Source organism: Macrobrachium rosenbergii, chromosome 3 (genome assembly GCF_040412425.1).
Source record: "Macrobrachium rosenbergii isolate ZJJX-2024 chromosome 3, ASM4041242v1, whole genome shotgun sequence".
NCBI classification, from domain to species: Eukaryota; Metazoa; Arthropoda; class Malacostraca; order Decapoda; family Palaemonidae; genus Macrobrachium; species Macrobrachium rosenbergii.
The window spans coordinates 41,941,563-41,963,481 of record NC_089743.1 but is presented as its reverse complement, the minus strand read 5'-3'; the positions used below and the strand labels follow the sequence as shown (position 1 = coordinate 41,963,481).

At 37.6% G+C, this 21,919-nt stretch overlaps 1 protein-coding gene across 6 annotated transcripts in view; it reads right to left on the bottom strand.

Moving 5' to 3' along the window:
* LOC136854594 (uncharacterized) overlaps positions 1 to 21,919 on the bottom strand; it is a 56,523-nt gene that overhangs the window by 6,379 nt on the left and 28,225 nt on the right. For 5 of the 6 annotated variants that reach the window (XM_067131040.1, XM_067131050.1, XM_067131070.1 and 2 more), the window contains 7 exons: positions 20,646 to 20,771; positions 19,962 to 20,135; positions 18,142 to 18,292; positions 15,768 to 15,844; positions 4,141 to 4,336; positions 2,617 to 2,824; positions 1,520 to 1,625 (listed from right to left, as the gene is read on the bottom strand). In XM_067131040.1, the coding sequence (XP_066987141.1) occupies positions 1,520 to 1,625; positions 2,617 to 2,824; positions 4,141 to 4,336; positions 15,768 to 15,844; positions 18,142 to 18,292; positions 19,962 to 20,135; positions 20,646 to 20,771 (1,038 nt within the window). The remainder of the gene's footprint in view (positions 1 to 1,519; positions 1,626 to 2,616; positions 2,825 to 4,140; positions 4,337 to 15,767; positions 15,845 to 18,141; positions 18,293 to 19,961; positions 20,136 to 20,645; positions 20,772 to 21,919) is intronic. The other variant, XM_067131092.1, reaches the window with a different exon arrangement.

Genomic DNA, 21,919 nt, shown 5'->3' with positions numbered 1-21,919 from the left:
TTGGATTTCCACTTGTGATGCAGTTAATGTAATCTGTTTCAGATTAATGGTGGGCAAGACTGGTGTTTTGGGGGCTGGACAAAGTGATGTACTTCAATACCCTCCAATTTCCTGGAATTTCCATGAAAATGCCTCCTATTGAAGGCAGGGTTATAGAGCTGGCTGATGTTAGCTTTTTGGCAGTGCTGACTCATGACTTGAGTAAGCTAATCGTGAGGCCACAGTTTCCAAATTTTACGATCGGTTTTATGGCCCTGGGTGCGATATACTCGCTCACTGTTTTGAGTTCGTGCAATGCGGTTTACATATCAGCACTTAAAGTCTTGCAACATAACAACAGCTTAGGCATTATCATTGTTCTCTCTGCCTCTCCTTTATTCTCTACATTTCTCTTTCTCTCTCCCTCTCTCTACTTTTTCTACTGTCTACTTTCTCTCTCTCTCTCTCTCTCTCTCTGTTCCTATCTAATTTCCCTAACAACTATCTAATTTCCCTAACACCACTTACCACCACTACATACCTATGAGGTGTGCTGTGAGCAGATGCCAGACCATGGCCCTGTTTTTCCAAAAGGACAGTAATCAAGACAGTTCAGGGATGCTGCCATATATGCCTGCTTTGTTTATTACATCAGTCTTCAGTTTCCAGTTTTGCAACAAAACTGGCATCTTGATGATGTTCCAGCAGCCTGGTCAAGCCACCTGTCCTTTCTTCAGCTGCTCAGCTCATTCTGATTGCTTGACAAGCTAGAGATACAGTTAACTGATAGCCACCTATCTAAATTAGTTTCACTGCCTGATAAGGGCTCCAGAGCTTCTGTCATAACCAGAGGTAATCAATGCAGGTACATCACTTCTCTTTAGTTGTGGAAATGATAGCAAAGCAATTCCAACTCTGACCCCATCATCAGTTACATTCTTGTAAATCAACATGGCTAGTAGGCACAGTCTTCCAAGAGGGCATGAAAGTTAAGATAGCCCAAGATTCTTGCCTCAGATACTTCTTTGTTTATGTCATGCTTCTCCTTTGTTCATGTCTATCTTCTGTTTCCAAGCTGGCAACGATTTCATTGATAATGTTCCAGCCTAGCACAGCTACCATCCAAGTCATCATGTCCACACTTTGGCTGTTTTTTCACCTACTTGCTGCTCTTCTTCATTGCTAGACAAGCATACGATAGAGTAGACTGACAGCCAATAGTTTTTACTGCCCAACAACAGACTGAGTCCTTCAAACTTACAAACAAAAGTTCACAATCAATATCATTAACTTATTTTCTGTTAGTACCTGTAAGATTCCGATGTCAATCTGAAGGTGTTCCTCCTCCAATGTCATTTTGTTGTTCCTAAAAAGATCCTAAAAGCTGAACAGAATTGAAAAAACTGTGCAGACTGTTTCTTCATAAACAATCATGAAACTTGTTCATGATTGTTGTCTCCAAAGTTCCTTTAAACATCTCCAATACCAAAATTCTGCAACTCTCAAAGTTCTACAAATATAGTAATGAGCCTTTACCTACCTGAACCTGTCTCCAATCAAAAGGACTCTGTGGTCTGCCATCCTCATTCAAATGAGCTTCAACGTGAATGTTGTTGTCTCCTCCACTTTCATTTGCCACTGGACTCCTGAAAGGCAAACATGAAGGTAAAGTATGCAATCTACGATAAAGTATACAATCTACAAGAAAAAAAAGGAAGTTTAATGAAACTTTAAAAAACCTGAAAACATTCTTTGAAAGGTTAAATTTCTGTGTATGCAGCACACATCTTGTATTAAATTGTGCTTATATATATAACTATTAAAATAAATGACAATATGTGTATACAATAAGAAAATTGCTGTAGGGAAAAATTAACTTTCGAGTTAAATTTTCAAATTTTGACATTTTTCACAGAATATTTTCAGAGCTGCAGAAGGCTAATTACTGGAAAGCTTCACTAGGACACAAAACTCTGACTAACCCCATAAACAAATATCACTAGTAACCAAGAGGCCTTAAAGCTAATAAAAATTGCACATGTGAGATATCTGAGCAAAAGCACTTAAAAAAGGGTAAAAGTGCAGCCCTTGATCACATTTTTTACCAACTCATTAATTTTTGCTATTCAACAGCAAAATTATTATTACTGAATATAATAAGTGCTGTAACATGAAGCAGCATTGAAAACTAGCAAACGGTCAGTAATGAGGTACAATGAAACAGGTGTTAGTTATAAATATCACTCTGTGTTGAAATAGCTACAATATTTCCAAGCAATAGTGAGAGATAACATTCTTATATGAAAACAAGGTCCATAGGCTTGTGTGCTTGGTGCTAATAAATCTACACTAGAGGCTGGGGTGTTTAGGATTTGCACAGACCCCTAATTGGCCATTAGTAAATGGGTTTGTAAGTCAAACCAATACTGCTTGATAATGAGAAAATGGGTTAAATAAAAACTAAGGCAATTGCAATAAATAATTTTGATTTTTTTGATGAATGAAAGGTGTACAAGGACTGAGAAGAACAAGAAGCTGAAAGTTCAAAGGATCAAGGTCTGTAGCAAAACCTAAAGAGGGCATTGTATATGAAAACATATGATCATGTTTCCAGTTACCTACTAAACTGTTACTTACGTATTAAGAGCCCCAGCAGATATATACATTGGGCTCAAAACAGAGCCACATGTTGCCAATCTACTTTGGCAATTTCCCTCATCATCAATTTCTTCTGTTGCCATACCATAGCCCTCTGTTGATGGAGTTAAAGTAACAGTTGACATATCTCGATCCCGCTGGCCTAAGGTTCCCTCTCGACTCAATGTGAGATTCCGATGACTGTCATCTTGGAAAAAGCAAAGTGTGATTACTCACATAAACAGGTATTGTGATAATGGAGAATACTGTTATTATCATAACCTTAAGATCAGCCACAGTAACTGGTGTTTACCAATTACGATAAATATTGCAGTACTACCATGATATTAACCAAAGGCAATAATAATGCAGCACTTGTATGTACTGTTAATCTTTCACATGGGTCTATAAACAGAGTAACCAAATTATATAAATTACTGGACAGCAAAACTATTGAACTTTAAAGATTCCTTCTAATCTGTGGTAAAATAAACAGTTCAAGGTTAGGAGGTAATTTTTTTTTTTAATAGCTCATTGTAAATTTACCTTTTATAAATGAATAACATATCAAAGTAAGATGGGAGCTGAAACATTATCCATCACTAGCACCATCCCCTCCAATAATATATGACACAAAAAGGCCTCTGTGAAATTCTGCCATTCACACCTTTCCTGTGCATTACCTCACCTTCCAGAGACCACCTTCGTCCCCAGCCTTCTGTCTCACATTTCTCCTCCAATTAAGTCTGGGTCTTCCAACTCCTCTTGTGCCCACAAAAGCTAGGCGACACTTGTGCCCACAAAAGCTAGGTGACACTATCATGTACTATTCTTCCTGAGGTGGTTGGAAGGACATGTCCAAGCCACCTCTACCTCCTCTCCATCACTATCTCATCCACATGTGAAACTTTTGTAGTAATTCCCCTTTTACCCCATAGGGGGTTAGTGCCGTCATTGCACCTTATGCAGTGCACTGTAGGCATTACTTACGGTTCTTTGCAGCATCTCTTCAGCCCCTAGCTACAACCCCTTTCATTCCTTTTACTGTACCTCCATTCATATTCTTCCTTCCATTTTACTTTCCACCCTCATCTAACAATGTTTAATAGTGGAACTGTGAGGTTGTCCTCCTATTACACCTTTCAAACCTTTTTACTATTAATTTTCCTTTCAGCGTTGAATGACCTCAGAGGTTCAGGCACTTGGCCTTTGGCCTAAGTTGTATATTCTATTAAGAAGTTTCACTTCTCATGATACTGCCAACTGACTTCTTATATTCTTCTTAAACTTTATTCTAAAATCAACAAGAGCTTTTCAATATAGAATAGTTTCATTACCATACCATTAACCACCCCATACAGCATTATTATTATTATTATTATTATTATTATTATTATTTATAAGATGAACCCTATCCATATGGAACAAGGCAACAGAGGCCATTGACTTGAAATTCAAACTTCCAAAGAATATGGTATTCATTTAAATTAAATAGAGTAACTGAAAATAACACGAAATACATACCTGCATGAGATCCCATGGATGATTGCATGGAATGCAATAAGGGTGACAACATCAATAAACTGTGGTTCTGTTCTTGGAGGTTAGCAATTAGGTCCCTCATACGTCGTGTAGCACTCTGCACAGATATCAGCAAGTGCTCATCACTGCTGCCGTTGTCATCCCAAGAGTCAAGTTCACCCAGTTCAGAGCTGCTGATCTATAATAGGATATACACTACTCAACATTTTGTTATGAATTTCTAAACTATGATTTCATAAATGAGCAACACTTGCATAACAGGAATTTACAAATCAATGCTATAGCACTATGCTGTAAATTTACTTAAGACAGAGGTACACTTCACTCCCACAACCCATTACTTTGACCTAGGTTATGTAATCTTTGGATTTTGAGTCTGCAAAGACCCTGATATTTACAGAAGCAAATAAAAATTGAAATATTTTTGGTACAGCACCTGTAGCTCACTCAGTGCAAAGATAAAAAATACCTTCCATATAGCAGTGCCTTTGGATATGCAAACATCATACTAATGGCACAGCTGAAGATACTGTATACCAAACTGCATTTATGGTACATGTTGTGTGTGAAAATTATAAGGTCAAGCAAAGTAAGTACCTGCTATGTAGAACTAAGAATTAGCAACCCTCCCATTCCATCAGTATATAATATTTTTTGGCAAAATATGGCTGAGTCAAACAAAACATAAACATGAAATGTAAATAGGTTTAAAAAATACGATCAAACAAATTACATAACAGGTGTTTGAAACAGGAAAAACCTATTTTTGGTAGCCGCTGTGTCCTCAAATGAGTTACTCTTAGTTGGTCTCGGCCAGTGTAGTGCATGTTGACAATGATAGTGTATAGAGCTCAAGACAAGAGGTCTCTCTCTCTTGTCTACAGTGATTGCCTAGATTCTTCTTCATCTTAACTTGCAGATGTGGCAACTGCCCATTGCACATCATCCACTAACATGGCAACCACCCAATCTACACGAGATCATTTACTCATTACTCACTTTTAGGCCTATGCAGGATAACTATTCACCCAAATGCCTTTTTGTCAAGGAAAGTGGGTCAGTTTGAGGACTCTCAGTGGGTACCAAAAATACGTTTTTCCTACATCAAAACCTGTTTTTAATGTCCTCAAAGGGGCTTACCAAAGAAATTGACAGGTGATAAAATGGCTTAAGCTCTTGAATTTCAATCCCAACAACCAAAATAAAATTTCTGGTCCAAGGTTAAGTTACAAGTTATCAACTACATTCTTTATTCCTGATACCCATAGGGTTTGGCAGGAAAAAACCTGAACCAAACACGAACTTATAAATATTATGATGTAGTTCTACAGTGACTTACCTAAATAGGCTGGGTTTGGTAGCAGTATTGTTGCACCTTTCCTAGCAATATCTTAGCATACCCACCACATCAAGAAGATCCCTGGTTTTTTGCTGTGGTGCCTATGGGGTCAGGACTTACCATATCACCTACTGATACACAGTGTAGTCAAATTTGTTTGAGCTCATGGCAATAATGTTTTAAGAATACTGTTTCTGATGACCACCCCGTACACTCTGAGACTTCTTCGAAAGAAACATTTCTGAAGAAAGCCAACGATGTACTTCCTGGATGTCATGTGACTTAGGAAAGAGAGTGGTTTGTTTGTGCTAGGGTGTAGGAAAATCGGACTCTCTGGGATGTTTGCAGTGACCTCTAAGTAAACCTTAAGTGCTTGAACCGGGCATAATGTTTAATCTGACAAATTGAGCTTTCTTATCAGAATATGAGATTTCCTCTTTAAAGGGTTCTCATTCTTGGCCAAGAGTGATGGGGCCAGGGGACAATAATAAATGATGGTTAGCTGTTTGAGTGATGTAGCATTGTCCCTGTCTAAGAGAGCCCAGTTCACTAATACGAGCTCCTGATGCCAAAGCAGTCAAGAAGATGGCCTTTTGCAGCATATGAGTTGTGGTTGTATTCGGCCCATTGAACTGAGAGGTTGAGAGACACCTAGGCACCTTATTCAGAGCCCAGGTAATTGTAAGTCTTGCAGGAGCAGGTCTTTGCAATGCAAAGGAGCAGAGAAGGGAAGTAACAATTTCTATATTAGAATCAATACCAAATCCATAAAGCAAGGGTTCCACTAATGCTGCCTTATATGCAATGATTGCTGTAACAGCAAGGCATTTAGTCTTCAAATATATAAGAAAATGTAGAAGTTTCAACAAAGATCTCAACTGGGCTCTCAGCATGGATATAACTTAACCATACTTTCCACATGGACTGGTATTGCCGAATAGGTGGTATCTGTAGTTTCTGCACTAACAGCAGACGGTAGTGGAATTGAGTTCTTCGCCCGTTGTTGAAGTAATAGGACCAATGTCTGTTTGGCCAATTTGGGGCTATTAAGTAAGCAGTTCCTTTGAAGGTTAGAAGCTTCTTCAAAGCCTTCACAATCTGGGACAATGGAGAAAAAAGGTATACTGTCCTCCACTCGTTACAGTCTTGTGGGAATGCATCTCTTGCTATTGCTTGATTGTCCAGGTTCGGAGACACATACACTGGAAATTGGTGGTTGTCACATGTGCAAACAGCTCCACTCCCGGATGTGGAAGCACGTTGGTAATTAATTGAAAAGATTGACTGTCTAACAGCCACTCCGTTGAAGCTGTTGTTTCCCTTGATAGAGAGTCTGCTAATACATTGAGAGACCCTGAGAAGTGAATTGTACACGAATGCCACTTCTTTGCCCATGCCATCCAAAGGATGGATAGCATTACTCTATTGAGAGTAGGTGAACGTGAGCCCGACCTCTTGATGCAAGACACTGCACTCCTGTTGTCTAGGACCAACAAAATGTCTGTCTCTTTTGGAGGTTTCAGTTTTCTGAGACAGAAAGACAACCATCAGCTCCAGAAAGTTCTTATGACACTTCCTCAGAGCAGGTGACCACCTCCCTGCTACCTGACAATCCTCCCTATGGCCTCCCCAACCTGATAAGGAGGCATCCGTGTGTGTTATCACTCATACAGATGGAGGAATCAGGTGACCTGTTTTGCCAGAGACCCCTTCCAAGTCCACAGCTGGATTATCTCTCCAACTTTTTTACTCCTTTGATGAAGCCAACAGCCAATCTTTTTTCTTGCATGCGACAGCCGGAATTTGTTTACATTTTTTAGTTGCAATCTGAAGATTGGGTCTACCACAGATGCAAACTGTAACAGGCCCATCAAATGCTCCAACTGACATCTGGAAATGCTGGGCTGTGCAAGGAACCTTTTCAGGTCCTTCCTTATTCTGTTTTGAGTATTGGTGGGAAGAAACAACTGGCCGTGAAGAGTATCCCAACAAAATCCCAGCCACTGAAATTGTCTGCTGGGTGTAAGGCGGGATTTGTTCCAATTTATTAGAAAAACTTTCGACTAGAGTCTGTCGGCTACCATTCTTAGGTTTCATAAGCACTCTTTTCTGGTGGGCCCCCAGATATTAGCCAATTGTCTATGTAGGCTACTGGTTGAATTCCTTTTCTGAGTTCTCGGACAACTACTGCTGCTAATTTTGTAAAAATTCTTGGGGCAATGTTTAGCCCAAAAGGCATACTTTGAATCTGTATGTTTTCTTCCCTATCCCGAACCCTAGGAAAGGGCGGAAGGGAACGGCGATAGGGACATGCAAGTATGCATCTTTCAGATCTATTGAAATTGTCCAGGTCCCTTGTGGTGACTGAATGTACTTGGTGAGCAAACAACGTGTTTGTTCAATTTTGACAGGTTGAGGATCACTCTCTGTTCAGATGAATCCTCCTTGGGGACACTAATGAGGCATGCTTGTTGGCGGATATACGTATGTTTCTCTAAGGCTCCCTTTAAAAGGGCCTTCTGCACGTAATCTTCAAAAGAGGTGTCTGGTTTTTGGAAAAACTTTTGGGGGGCGGGGGGATGATGAGACCATTTCCACCCTAGCCCATTGAAAACAATACTGTGTCCCCAAGGGGAGGACTTCCATTGCATGTGATGCAGTAGAAGCCTACCCCCAACCATACAATTCTTACTGGGCTCCACCTCTTCCTTTGCCTTTGATAGGCATTCCAGGAGTTGCTTTTCCTTTTCCCGGGTAACAGTGTCTTTGGACGCTTCAAAAGAGATGCTTTTGCTGCTGTTGTCCTTTCTGTTTTTGAGAGAATCCTTTTGGGGTGACTGGAGGCTTATATGACTCCATGTCATAGCGAACCTTCTCTGGTTTATGAAAAGGAAACTCTCGAGTCCTTTGCTTTCCGGATTCCCCTTTTCCAAGGACAGCGTATATTGTACAATTCTGTTGACAGACTTGTTCATTGAGTTAAGCCACATTGGACTCCTCAAAAAGGTCATTACAAAAAGGGGTAGAATGTAATAAGGAGGTTACATTGGGAAGTGACATATTGGAGCCTGCCAATGTTTCCATCCAAGTTTTTATGCGACACCCTAGAAAATCATAGTGCTCCCCACAGGGTTTGCATAAGCGATTTGGCCACTACACCACTGTTTTGTAAGATTCTGGAAGCCTTTTAATGGCAACTTCCAGCAAAGAAGTAGAGGTTATAATACCGAGGAGGTGGAGCCTGGCATGAAATTCAGCCAAGACTGTTCCTCTGAGATTTTTCTCATAGGGGTCCCAAACTGCTGAGTAGCCACATCCAGAGGGAGCTTTTTCCTTTCAAAAGGAAGGGCAAGTGTTGCCCATTCCTTAGCAGAATTATCAGACACCGGGATGATAGAGGCAAATGGTTTTAATTCTGCCATTGGCTCTTGATTCCCAGTTACCACAAAATTTTGAAAATCTGCCTTCACATGATTAATTATTTTAAAGGTGAAGGGACAGAAGGCTGTGGCTACCCAGTGAGCATATTGGGTTTTATCCAAAATAGATGTAGAATTCCATCTTCCATTAACCTAGTACTGCAAAGAGTTTCTTCCATGGCTTTCAATACTATATTCATAGGTAGGATAACCGTCTCCTTTGGCGGTTTCTCAATGCCTACTGAAGGGGGGACCAGGAGCCACTCCGTAATAGGAAATGCTGCTCTGTCTCGAAATTCTATGTGTTCAACTTCAATCATAGTTTTCCTTTCATTAATAAGGTATTTACCATCAGGAGAAAAGATACGCATCGAGGCATCGTTCCAAGAATTATCAGTATAATCAGGGGTGGTTACTGGAGCCCTACTATCTTTTAATTTGAAATTTTGCTTGCAGCCACTTTATTCTTTCAGTTGAAGGCTGAGAAATTCTTACACCTTGCATCTAATTCAGTGTCCAGGACTTACCTGATTTCCTCTTTGGAATCATGGATAGTCTCAGATATACTGATGTTCAGTAGCAAGGACATCCTCGATACTGCTCTTAATTTCCTCATGGGAGTCAGCAAATGCAGCAAATGGTGTTTTCCTATTAGAGGAGCTTGCGCAATCTGATTGTGCCCCGCCAGCTGTGCTGCGACAGCCCTGCAACCAAAGAACAAAAGTCCTGGATGGATTACTTACCCCTAAAAAGATACAGACACTTCAGATGGGGTTAAGTGGCTCTTATTACGATCCTCTTCAGCATCTGACAGCTCCATGGGAGATGGATTTCCTTTTGAGGTACCTCTCTCATGTACATCTGAAGACTGTCCTTCCGGGTTCAGCAGGGAAGTTCAATGGCAATATCCACTTCATGTCCGATAAAAGGGACATCTTCCCCAAGTAAAGACTCCTCTTTTCCATCAGTGGAGTTGACCTGGGAGGCACTAGGAACCAATGCTTTCGGGTTTTGACCCAAACATAGGTTCTGCTTGGAAAAGGAGGGAAATATATGCTGCCAGGCAGAGTTTTCCCAGAAAGATGTAGCCTCCTCCTTCCATATCCTTACTGAAACCTAGGACCCAACAAGACAGTTTAAAACAAGCGGTTCCATTCTTAAAACTTGTTGCCAGGAGTATGTTACAAATTTCACACACGTCTGGTGACCAATCACATTCCCCTTTATTCCTACAGGGACTGTGTTCATGGCAGGTGGTATGGGCCATACCCACTGGCAAAAAGCGAACCAAGCTATTCGCAGCGGCACACTTAACCCCTTACAAGATTAACCCGAGATATATCGTTATCAGTGTGCTAAAAATTTTGGACTTACCACGAGATATCTCGTTGAAAAGTTAAACGTGAATATTGGGCTAATACGAGATTTCTCGTGGCTCAGTATTGTTACAGCAGGCTTCTCCGAGATATCTCGTCCTATATCATACGTTTGGCAGTGGTATTTGCTGCTGGAAGTCGTGAGTTACCAACGATAATTTTCTGTATTTTTTCGTGCAGACGACGCGTCATTAGTAGCACTTCAGCTGCCATCTTTGACCTTTGTTTTTTTGTTTTTTGCGTATTTTTGCCTAATTAGGTAAGTTTGGTTGCATTATTTGTCATCTTAGACTGATTATATGTTATATTATTGATTCATCGTGTTGCTGTTGTGTCTTTTGTTAGCTAACCCCATGAGTATTTTGTGGTATATAGAGTAACCGGTGATCTTGAGAGGTTGTTTGTTCGTATGTACTATTTTATATCGTATTTTCGCCTGTTCTAAGTAAATTTGGTTGTTTATTTGTCATCTAAGACTGTTTATATGTTATATTATTGACTTATTATGATGATTTCGTGTCTTTTGTTAGTCTCTTGACCATTTTGTGATACGTCAAGTATAATTTTTTCCGAGGATTTTTCCTTTTTACGATGAGTACGCACTATTTTACTAGCTCTCCAGTGGTGACTTTTAGAATCTTCTGTATTTCTTCATTTTCACGTTTTACGTAAGTTTCATTGTTCTTTTTTTATTTTAGACTGTTTATATGATATATTGTCGAGTAATTTGTTAGTAACTTGACTATTTATTTATTATTCTAGCCTTTTATTTATTTTTTATTTTAGCCCAGTTATGGCAAATTACCATGACAACAGTGATACTGAGGAATCATTTACAGAGCTTGAAAGTTCTGGCTCAGAAGGCGACGATTCAAGCTTGATGATTCCAGTGACGATGACAGCGATACCAATACAGATACAGATACGGTAATGGATGAAACACAATGGAGGAGAATCGCAGATTCTACTGCCCCTCCACCCCCTCGATTTCCATTCACAGGGACAACAGGTCTCAATATCCCAGGGAATATTGAAAGTATGTCGCCTTTTAGATTTTTTCCATGTATTTTTTGATGACGAACTGACTGAACTTATTTGCACTGAAACCAATAGATTTGCTGAGCAATGCAATGCAGACCCAAATACGTGGCATCCTGTAACTCCACCTGAACTCAGAGTTTTCTTAGCACTAAATACTTTGAAAGGAATTGTGAAGAAGCCTGAAGAATCCTTGTATTGGTCTAAAAATCCACTTCTTAGAACCCCAATTTTTGCTGAAACTATGCCTTTCAAAAGATACAAGAAAATCAGGCAGTACCCGCATTTTTCTGATAATGAAGCATACGTTGCAAATTCGCATCCTAATCCCAAACTGAATAAGATATATCCTATTTATTAGCACTTAGAAAATAAATTTAGAACTGTCTACACCCCACAAAGAGATATTTCAATTGATGAGAGTCTCTTGCTATATAAAGGAAGATTGGGATGGGTACAATATATCCCATTGAAGAGATCAAGATTCGGCATAAAGTTCTTTATGTTATGTGAAGCAGTACAGGATAAGTGTGGAGTTTTTTGATTTATGTAGGTAAAGGAACACAATTCGACCAGGATTTCAATGAATTGCCTAAATCCTCACAGGTTGTAATGACTTTATTGAAACCTCTTTTGAATAAAGGCTATTGCCTTACAATAGACAATTATTACACCAGTCCTGAGTTAGTGGATATTCTAGTAAAATGTAGAGCAGATTGCTATGGCACTGTTAGAATAAATCGAAAAGACCTGCCAGTTTCATTGAAAATTGATAAGTTGAAGAAGGGGGAAATGTCTGCTTATCGTAGAGGTTAAGTTATGGCCATGAGATGGAAGGATAAAAAAGATGTTCTACTCTCCACAGTTCACAATAGTGATGAAGTTGAAATTGCGAGTAGGAGAGGTACGAAAAAAAAGCCCAAAGTTGTAGTAGACTATAACCACACAATGGGTGGTGTGGATAAGTTGGATCAAAACTTGGCAAATTATCCTGTTCCCAGGAAAAGAACAAAAAAATATTACAAAAAAGTTTTCTTCCATCATCTAGATCTAGCCCTTTGGAATGCATATCAGTGTTTCAAGATGAGTAATGAAAATTGCTGTTCATCTCTCAAATTCAGGTTGGAAATAATTGATTCAACTCTGAAGAAGTATCATGCTGAAATCCCTCAAACAAGACCAGGTAGACCATCTATTTCAGCTTAATCCTACCCGCTATTCAGGAAGGCATTTTCCAATTGACATTCCTCCTACACCCAAAAAGAAATTTCCTACAAGGCAATGTGTTGTTTGCTCTAAGAAAAGGGATAATAATGGAAAACCGATCAGACGAGAGTCTCGCTACATGTGTGAGATATGTGAAGTTAGTCTGTGTATAACCCCCTGCTTCAAATCATACCACACAAAATGATTGGGAAATACACTGGTTTATGTGAAGTGAATATTTTTTTTTTTTTTTTTTTTTTTTTACCCAAATGAAGAGAAATATATGATTTTGTTTATTCTAATGGTGAAATTTTTTTTTTATTCAAATGAAATGAATAAATACGTTTGTTTATCAAAATGAAGTGGAAAAATAAAAAGTTATCAAGCATCAATATGTTTTTTATTCAAATCCTATTATCAAAATTACTAAAACGAAGCATACGAGATATCTCATGATAGAACAAAATGATTATAATTTATACGAGATAACTCGTTATTGGCCATAAAAAGGTCTCAAGTGGAGTTTCTAAAAATTACAATTTTACATAAAATAATCACAATTTTCTGTTGAAATCAAATTAGAATAGAGTCTAAACAAGTTATATTTTAATTTAATTCAATAAAATAATTAGATTCTTTTTGAAACATTATGTTGAAAAAATAAGTCTTTTAAGGGGTTAATATGCGAGTCTTGCATAATAGCCGCCCTGTAGTGATATAATGAACAAGTTTTTATTAAAAACTATTCGGTACTAACCATCTATAATCAATATATAGATAGTACACTCAGAATACTAGAGTAACTTGGTCACAAGTGTGTAACTGTAGTATAGTGTTATGACAATGATTATCCATAAGGCAGTAGTAAGTATTACTACGTTCATAATTACTACCATAAATTTAGTCTCACAAAATGGTAGATGTGCCAATTGTTTGTACAAACTTGAGCACGACTAACAAATTAGGTTAACTTTGTTACAAGTATGTAACCATTGCTGTGTACTGTTAGCCCTGATACTAATGGATTTTTTCTTCTGAGATAGTAGTTATGTATTAAATTATATAACCTCTACATAAATTTTGCCTTAAAACAAAATTCTTGAATGTTACGCCACTCAAGCTAACTGTATACTGTAAATCTAACTTGTTTAACAGGCCTAGGCTACTCACAAGTCACAGGTAAAGCTATAGGCTACACAGCAAAAGTTCTTCAATGAAAATATTTTGCCAAAGGAAAATTTTCAGTAAGCTGTGTACATATAAATTAAGTACAATTCCAATAACCGTTATTTGAAAATGTAAAAGTTTAATAGTCACGTACGCAAACAGACACCATAAATGTTTTCCTAGTGACACTGCTATCAGCAGAGCAATACCTGCTAAAAGTAGGTCTGTGAAGGAAAACATCGTATAATCTGATATAAGTTCACTTCATATTAATGATACTTGGGGAACATTATCACAAGAACTATTCAGTTTGGTAATTAAACGTTTTCCTAGTGATGCTGCTATCTGTGGAGCAATACCTGCTAAAAGTAGGCCCGTGAAAGAAAACATCGTATAATCTGATACAAGTTCCCTGATATTAATAATAATTGGGGAACATTATCACAAAAAACTATTCAGTTTGGTAATTAAGTACTAAAATTAACCAACTGGTTTACTTGATACCAAGGTTTGGAAGTTGAGCACTGTCAAAAGCCAGTTACGGTTGTATGTGATGCCGCTACTGGTGGTAGTGTATATGAACAGTTAGGCTACCACTACTCAAACTACTCAAAACAAAACTGACGTAGCCTAGCATATCTACTAAGTAGCCCATTGTAACTATTAACATAAAAGATCATATACCAATGGTCTATTACAGTACTTCAATATAATTAAACATTGTTTGTTGGCTAACTAAGAATGCACCGTAACACTCAAACCGAACCTAATTCTCGCCTTGTGGAAAACATGATGTTGCTATCAGTGCCAGCTTCTGACTTTCATGAAATAAACTACCAGCTGAATTATTTTTTTAAAACTAAACTTTTTCCTGGGATTTAAACTATGCACCTAACTTTTTTCTGAGTTTGGTACTTCCATGATGACCAAATAAAGATCTAAGAGCTTGTAGTCAGTAACAGATGGTAAGAGCTGTTAAGACAGCTCTTAACATCTGTTACTATACTGGCTGAGACCAACTAAAAGAGAATTCTTTGAAATTGATTGGTCCCTCTAGGGACCATGAAAGTAACTCCTTTGAGGACGAACAGCGGCTACTCCATCAAAATATTTATTATAGTAGTTTTCATAATCTGTGCCCAATCACGCAGTCATAAACAATTCTTCCCTACCCTTGGAGTGCAAGGAGGTTATTTGTTACAATTAATGAGACGTCTAGCAGAACCTGTCCATACAAGTAATGTTATAAAATCCAGTGTCATCCACCTCAGTAAGCATTACTAAAGGCTTCTATAGGTCTGTTTGGTGGATAACACTAGGTAATCTTTTTTTAAGGTGGCTGTTTAGTGGATGAAATTGGGCTCATCTTATGAAAGATGTCTGTTCTGTGGATGAATCTGTGGGTCATAAGACAATTCCTTGGCTAAAACCTTACACAGATAGAATATAATAAAATATTCACAAGAGCCCTATTCTATAATTCTATACTTGATCTCTGCATTCACACTGGACAATCAGAATGCTGTAATAGCAGCCTGCAGTGAGTGAACCAGTGGCTTCCAAAATGATAGCTTATCATAACTTATAACAATAAGTTTCATAATTTTAGATGATCTCTGTAACTGTAGAATATCTTGTGAAATTGGCATTTCCATTAAACTTAAGTTTAATAACAGAACACCTGTAGAATTGGCATAACTTTTCCAGTTTACTTACAAACTGGTAACAAGTCTTTTGTGATGATAATAATGTTTAATAAAAGATTCTAGCATATGTATGAATAATTTCCAGTTGAAAGAACTGAGATTTATTACTAAGAAGTTCTAATAAGACCACTACTTTAAAACTTTTAACTTTCATAGGGAGGAAGAAGGGCTTGTTTTTATATAAATATATAAAAAATATACCTTTTTTAATACAGCTTAAAAAATATACCTCATTTAATAAAACTTTAAAAACTACAACAATAAACATGCACAAAGAAATTTTAATAAAACTTTAAAGACTTACAACAATAAACATGCTCAAAGAAATTTTGCTGGTAAGTAGAAAGAGTAGATTTACCTGTTCATAGTCATCAAGAGTGTCTTTGTGAGATGATAGAAACCTTGTTGGAGGGTCATTGAAACTATCAAGTTCTTCTGAAAAGGAGAAGAAATATAATGTCAATTCCAATATACAAATACTATAATTTATTCTAGCAATGCAACCATTACCATGTGAGAAATTGAATACATTTTACCTAGACACAACTGGACCCCACGGATCAAAGATATATTTATAATTAATATACTGTATATAAGATTTTTTTTTTAAATTTAAGACTCTCAGATGGTTGGCAATGCTGCAGGATCTCAGGAAATCTTGGTAGCACTGTTCACCCTCATATCCTGACTGAGTTTTCAAGTTAATTATTTAACTTTCATATCGAGATTTGCAATACCTCTGGGTGAAAGTTTTTGTTAATTTCATATGCAAGTTTGCACAAATTTCCCAGAAAATTTATGATTTCTTTAAAATGATAACCCCAGCCCGAGAAGAATCCTAAAAGGGTTCAGAGGTCTGGATAAACAAATCATTTATAAATAAATAAATAAAATGATAATCAATGTCTTAAAAATGTTTAAAGCTATGATAGTCCTTTGAAGGCTACCTCACACTTTGAAAAATTACAATTTTAAAAATATAACCTTGAAAATATGAAATTTTTTTATATCAACCCCCTACTTTTGGTTAATCTTGTGTACCACAAAGAGCCCCAGACACTACGTTTTCCATTCAAAGAAGGCAGGAAAAAATGGCTTGTAAGGAAAAACTTTTATTTCCAAAAAATTATATTAATTTCACTACATATCCATTCCTGTACTATAAGTGGCCCAAAGCTCAATTAGGCAGGAAGAACCAAGCTGCCTTTAAAAGCTGGAGAATTGACTAACTGAGACCTGTATGATCTGACCAAAATCTCTTTGAGACTGGACAAGGCTTGCAAGAGCTTGTCTATTCAACTGAATCCCTAGTAGGTGAGGGTATTTTAAGTTTGCAAACAGACACTCCATCAGGAACTGCCATGGGTTGCAAGACCTGCACTCCTTCGGGGTACTCCAAGTGGTGATGATAACAGAAGACAGCAAATATCCCTAAGAGTGATATAAAAACAAACAATTTCTGGGAGGTCTACATCATAAATAATGCAGTAATGGATATATAAAATTATGGTCCAGTGATGAAAATGAAGTTAGTCAAGAACCACATCCCAAGATGGGACCACCTGCTCTGACCTCAAGTAGTTAAGTCTAAAAGTTGAAAGAGCTTTGATTTTAAGGTCAAGCACCATAACTTGTGCTGCTTTGCAACTGGTCATAATCCTACAATTCAAAATAACTTCCTGTGCCAAAATGGGACAAAATTCTTGATTACTTGCTGCTTGATATATCAAGGAATACAGTTTAGAAGAACCCTGCTCAATTCCTTGGTCCTCTGTTAACCCAGCAAATTGTTCTGGCTGGGTAATGGCAATGGTCCTTACATACAAAATAAGAGAAGAAAGTGACAGAACGGCAGAGGGGGGCTGTGGCCTGTCTGGTTCCCTGAGAAATGCCTCCTTGGCAAAGTCAGCTGCTAGGAAAACACTCATTGATCTCTAATCCTTTGAAAACAATGGGCCAAACTTACTGACCACCAGCCATGGGGATGCATTATTTTACACGAGAGAGATGTTTTTTCCCAACTTGAAGTTGCAAGGATGGAAGAAGGATCATCTTCAGCATTGGGACAGCCGCAGAAGCTCGATTAAAGACTTGAATGGGCATACGATTACACCTTATATACATGGAACCTCTTATATGCAGTACCAGCATAACTGCTTTCAATCCCCCAAAGCTTAGCCCATAGAATACAAGACATGAAAAGTGTAGCTTAATGGCTGAGACTAGTTCCTCATTGGACGGGTGGGTATCGTTCTCAGCTAGCATTCTGCTGGTCCTGCGTTCGATTCTCCAACTGGCCAATGAAGAATTACAGGAACTTATTTCTGGTGATAGAAATTCATTTTTCATTATAATATATGTGGTTCAGATTCCACAATAAGCTATAGGTCCCATTGCTAGGTAACCAATTGGGTCTTAGCCACGCATAATAAATCTATCCTTCGGGCCAGCCCTAGGAAAACTGTTAATCAGCTCAGTGGTCTGGTTAAACTAAGGTATACTTAACTTAATGGCTGAGACTGCCTCAGCAACATTTGAAAATGAGTTATCTGCATAACAAAGGTACTGATCATATAAATATCCCTCTACAGCACAATCCGCAAAATGAGTTCCTCCTGACAGGTGAGAGTTAGAGGTAAATCTGCAAGACTTTAAGAAAAAATATTATTATGCAAACAAAGTAGCAAGTAAAAAGAGAAAGAAATTACAAATTGCAACTCAAAATAACTTACCTGATAGTGGAACAATTTTTGTTTTAGGAGGGGTGCTAAGTTCTGATGCTGAGGCTGCTAAACTTGCACCACCAGGTAATGTTTTCACCTGAGCACTGATAAGGCTGAGTTTCTCTCTTAGACGCTTGTTTTCATCTGCTGCAAGAGTTACCTTCAGGATAGAAGAAACAAAAATTGGTCACTGTTCATATTTTGCAAAAATAAATTAGGATGGATTGTTAAAATAAAAAATGTACTTCTTTGATACAAACCTATTACACTGGACTTTGCAAATGCCTTCAGGTGTGTCAAGCTCCCTCCCAGACACCCAAATGAAGAAAAATTTGCTCCCAAGTCCTGCAGAAAATATGATGTCAGATTGCAATTCAGCCACAGAAGTTTCTTCCTTTGGTTGTTAAGGAATTGAAACTCCAGCATTTCTAATGACAACAGCTTCTTGCAGTGGTCAGGGATCTTAATCATTCATAAGAAAATTCCACTACATATATGTATGTGGTCCCTAGTTGGAATGAACTGCACTTCAAGTACTGTAAATGAATGCTGGAACTTACAGAAAGAAGTTTTGTGAGAAAAGGACCAAGAACCTTGTGACTTCTTGTCTTCAGTCATATGGACCACTGAGATTAGCAGAGAATGCTTCTTTCTGGAACAGAAGACCACAACTCCTTTAACTGAAGCATTTGTTACCAGAAAACATTCCAGAAAGTGACGAAAGCAAGCTAATAAAAGCCCATTTCCGTACTATGCAGGTCACTTGCATTACGTTTCTTTTTTTAAAGTGGTAAGATTTCCTCTTCAAAATGTGGGATCATTGGTTGCCCAACAAAGAGCAGCAAAAAAAAAAACAGAGAATACATATACCAAAACAAAGAGAATACATATAGCACACAAAAAACATAAAAAAGCTAACTAAAAACATCAAGAAAATACATATCGCTTAAATACAAAAACAAATCATCCCCAGTACCAACACAACAAGGATAAATGTAATAATCTCAAACCAAAACGAAACAGCTAACCTAATGGTAATTAAAGGACAAAGAAGGGTATTTAACTAGAATGAAAATAAAAATAAATGAAAAATACACACAAGCCTCATTGAGGAAGAGGAAAGGCCAAATATAAACAGCAACTACAAAGTAATTGGCAAAAAACATGAAGAAATGAGAAAAAGAGGAATGAAATTAAGTGAAATCATTTCAAAAGCTGAAGCTCTCATATTTGCTGGAACCTTCAACAAGACATAAAAGAATAAAGCCAGTTACATACAAGCAAACAATCACTCCTCTGCTGCTTTCAAGACTTCAGAAGCTGAGTGAGGGAAATTTAACACTGTAAATTAAGGCTAATTATGATAGGTGGGCTTGTATGATATATACACTGCCTTTTCAAGATCCACAAAAGTGATCTAACCTATTCTGCTTTGCATGCTATACTGAGAGAGAGAGAGAGAGAGAGAGAGAGAGAGAGAGAGAGAGAGAGAGAGAGAGAGAGAGAGAGAGAGAGAGAGAGAGAGAGAGAGACTACAGCCAATCTCATTCACAAAATATGCCAAGGTGAAATTGAGGCTTTCCACAACTCAGGAAGAGACTGGGGTTACTATAAACACTTGGTAATTGTGTGGCATATGATGTATAAAATAATAATATGAATGTGTGTGTGCTCTTTCACCAACTAGTTGAGCAGTCTCCTCCTTCCTTGAAATATGGGGGTATGTGGTAGAAAATCTGAGCCAGAGAATTAGGTTTTCTATTTGAGCCAGAGAATTAGGCTTTCTATTGAGTCTGTTAGATAAACATACAGTAATTTTTCAAGCAAACCTGTTTGTTAAGTCTTCTGTTCTCCTGCACTGTCTTTGCTAACTGTCTTGTAAGATTCATATTTTCGGTTGACAGAGCCGAGAACTTCTCCTTCAAAGAGCAGCATTCCTGATGTTTTGTGTGAATTTCCTGGTTCAACTGAAGGTTCTTCTCACGGAGCTTGATGCTGTTTTCCTGTCAATAAATTTCAAGAGGAATGATACAACAATACTAACTTGGCTGCAAAACCTGTCAGGTTGCTCATTACATTCAACATAGAATATAAATAAAATTGTAAATATAATGTACCTCACAGTCATTACTAAGTCTTTTTACTTCATGCATAGCAAAAAGACATAACAGAAATTTTGATGGCTGACTAAATTATCACACACTGAAGCAATGTTGTGACATAACAATATGATGCAACATGGATATATAACAATATAATGTAACAAGGATTATATATATTTTCATAATAATATTTATCTGGATACTTACCTACTATTGAAGATGGCTTATATCTCTTCACCTATCGGCGCGGAGATATAAGCTATCTTTCACAGTAGGAAAGATTCATTCCAAAAAAGTAAATTTGAATACTCTACAAAAACAGAATTCTGCACTGACAATGGAACTTAAAACTTAAAATCATTATTGCATACAAACATTTCTAGTTTCAAAATGACATAAGTGACTGGATACCTGCAATTTCCCAATTTCACCAAATAACTCTGACTTCCCGCTGATCAGACGCTGGTTATCGTCCTCTATTAAAGCCATTTTCTTCTGTAATTTGTGATAACGCTCCTTCATGTTTCTCAGTGCAACCTATGTTATGTCAGAAAACAAAAAGCCAAGGGATATGTTACCATGGTTTGAAAAACATGCATACGCACCAACAATTCAAACAAAAACATATACAGTATGGCTAAATCGTTTCCTTCCCAGTTGGCTTCTTATATTAGTATTTCACAATATAGTAATATGTAAAAGTAAGGGACTTAGTTTTAAGCATTTCATCTTGGCACATACTACAGCATATTATTTTGCTAGTCTAAAAGCTAAAATCTTAAAAGAAAACAGACACATATAATTGTTATTCATGGTAATGCCTAGTAGGATAAGTAGGAAAAAAACAGTTTCTACAGGAAAGGCTCCCAACACTGTTAATGACAAATGCACAGAAAAATATATAAGTCTCTTTAATATTACTTGTGGATTTTTGTTTTCTTGTAATCAGTCACAGTTTAGCTCACATAAGACTTTTTGTTTCCACTCCGCTACAGTGATTTAAATTTTCACTTAATCAGACCCTAGTGTGGAATGGAATATAAAATTCAGGCCATTCAGTGTTGACAGAGCAATTGCATGTAAAGATTTTGAAGCTGTAATAGGATGAAAACTTCATGGCTGCATATGAAACAATTGTTAGGAGAGAGTGGAAGGAGAGAGTGGAAAGTGAGATTGAGGAAAGAGAATATGAATGGAAGTACAGTAAAAGGAAAGAAATTAAAGGAAAGAAGTTATCGAAGCTAGGGGCCAACAGGGATACTGCAAAGAACCTCAAGCCATGCCTAAGATGCACCGCATGAGGTGCACTGACAACACTATCCCCCTACAGAGTTGAACTAGAAGTCTGCACACACATAAAACAAAGGTATTTCAAAGAAGATGTGAGCACAAGAAAAGTTTTTCTGGAGTATAGTGCACTAGTCAAGTCTACTAAAGGAACGAAGTTCCTCACCCATCTACAGTGATAACAGCACAGTACCTATTTAAGGCAGACAATTGAACAATGACTTCTATTGATTCTCATTCAATTTGTGTAGCTGATACTGCTACTATACAACTTGGCTAACTATTCAATTACAGTTTTGTTACTGACCTCATACACAACCAATTTCAACAATACAGAACCAAATTAGACTATAATTTGTACTGAATTGCCAAAAAGTTACATTTCTGACAAATGTAGG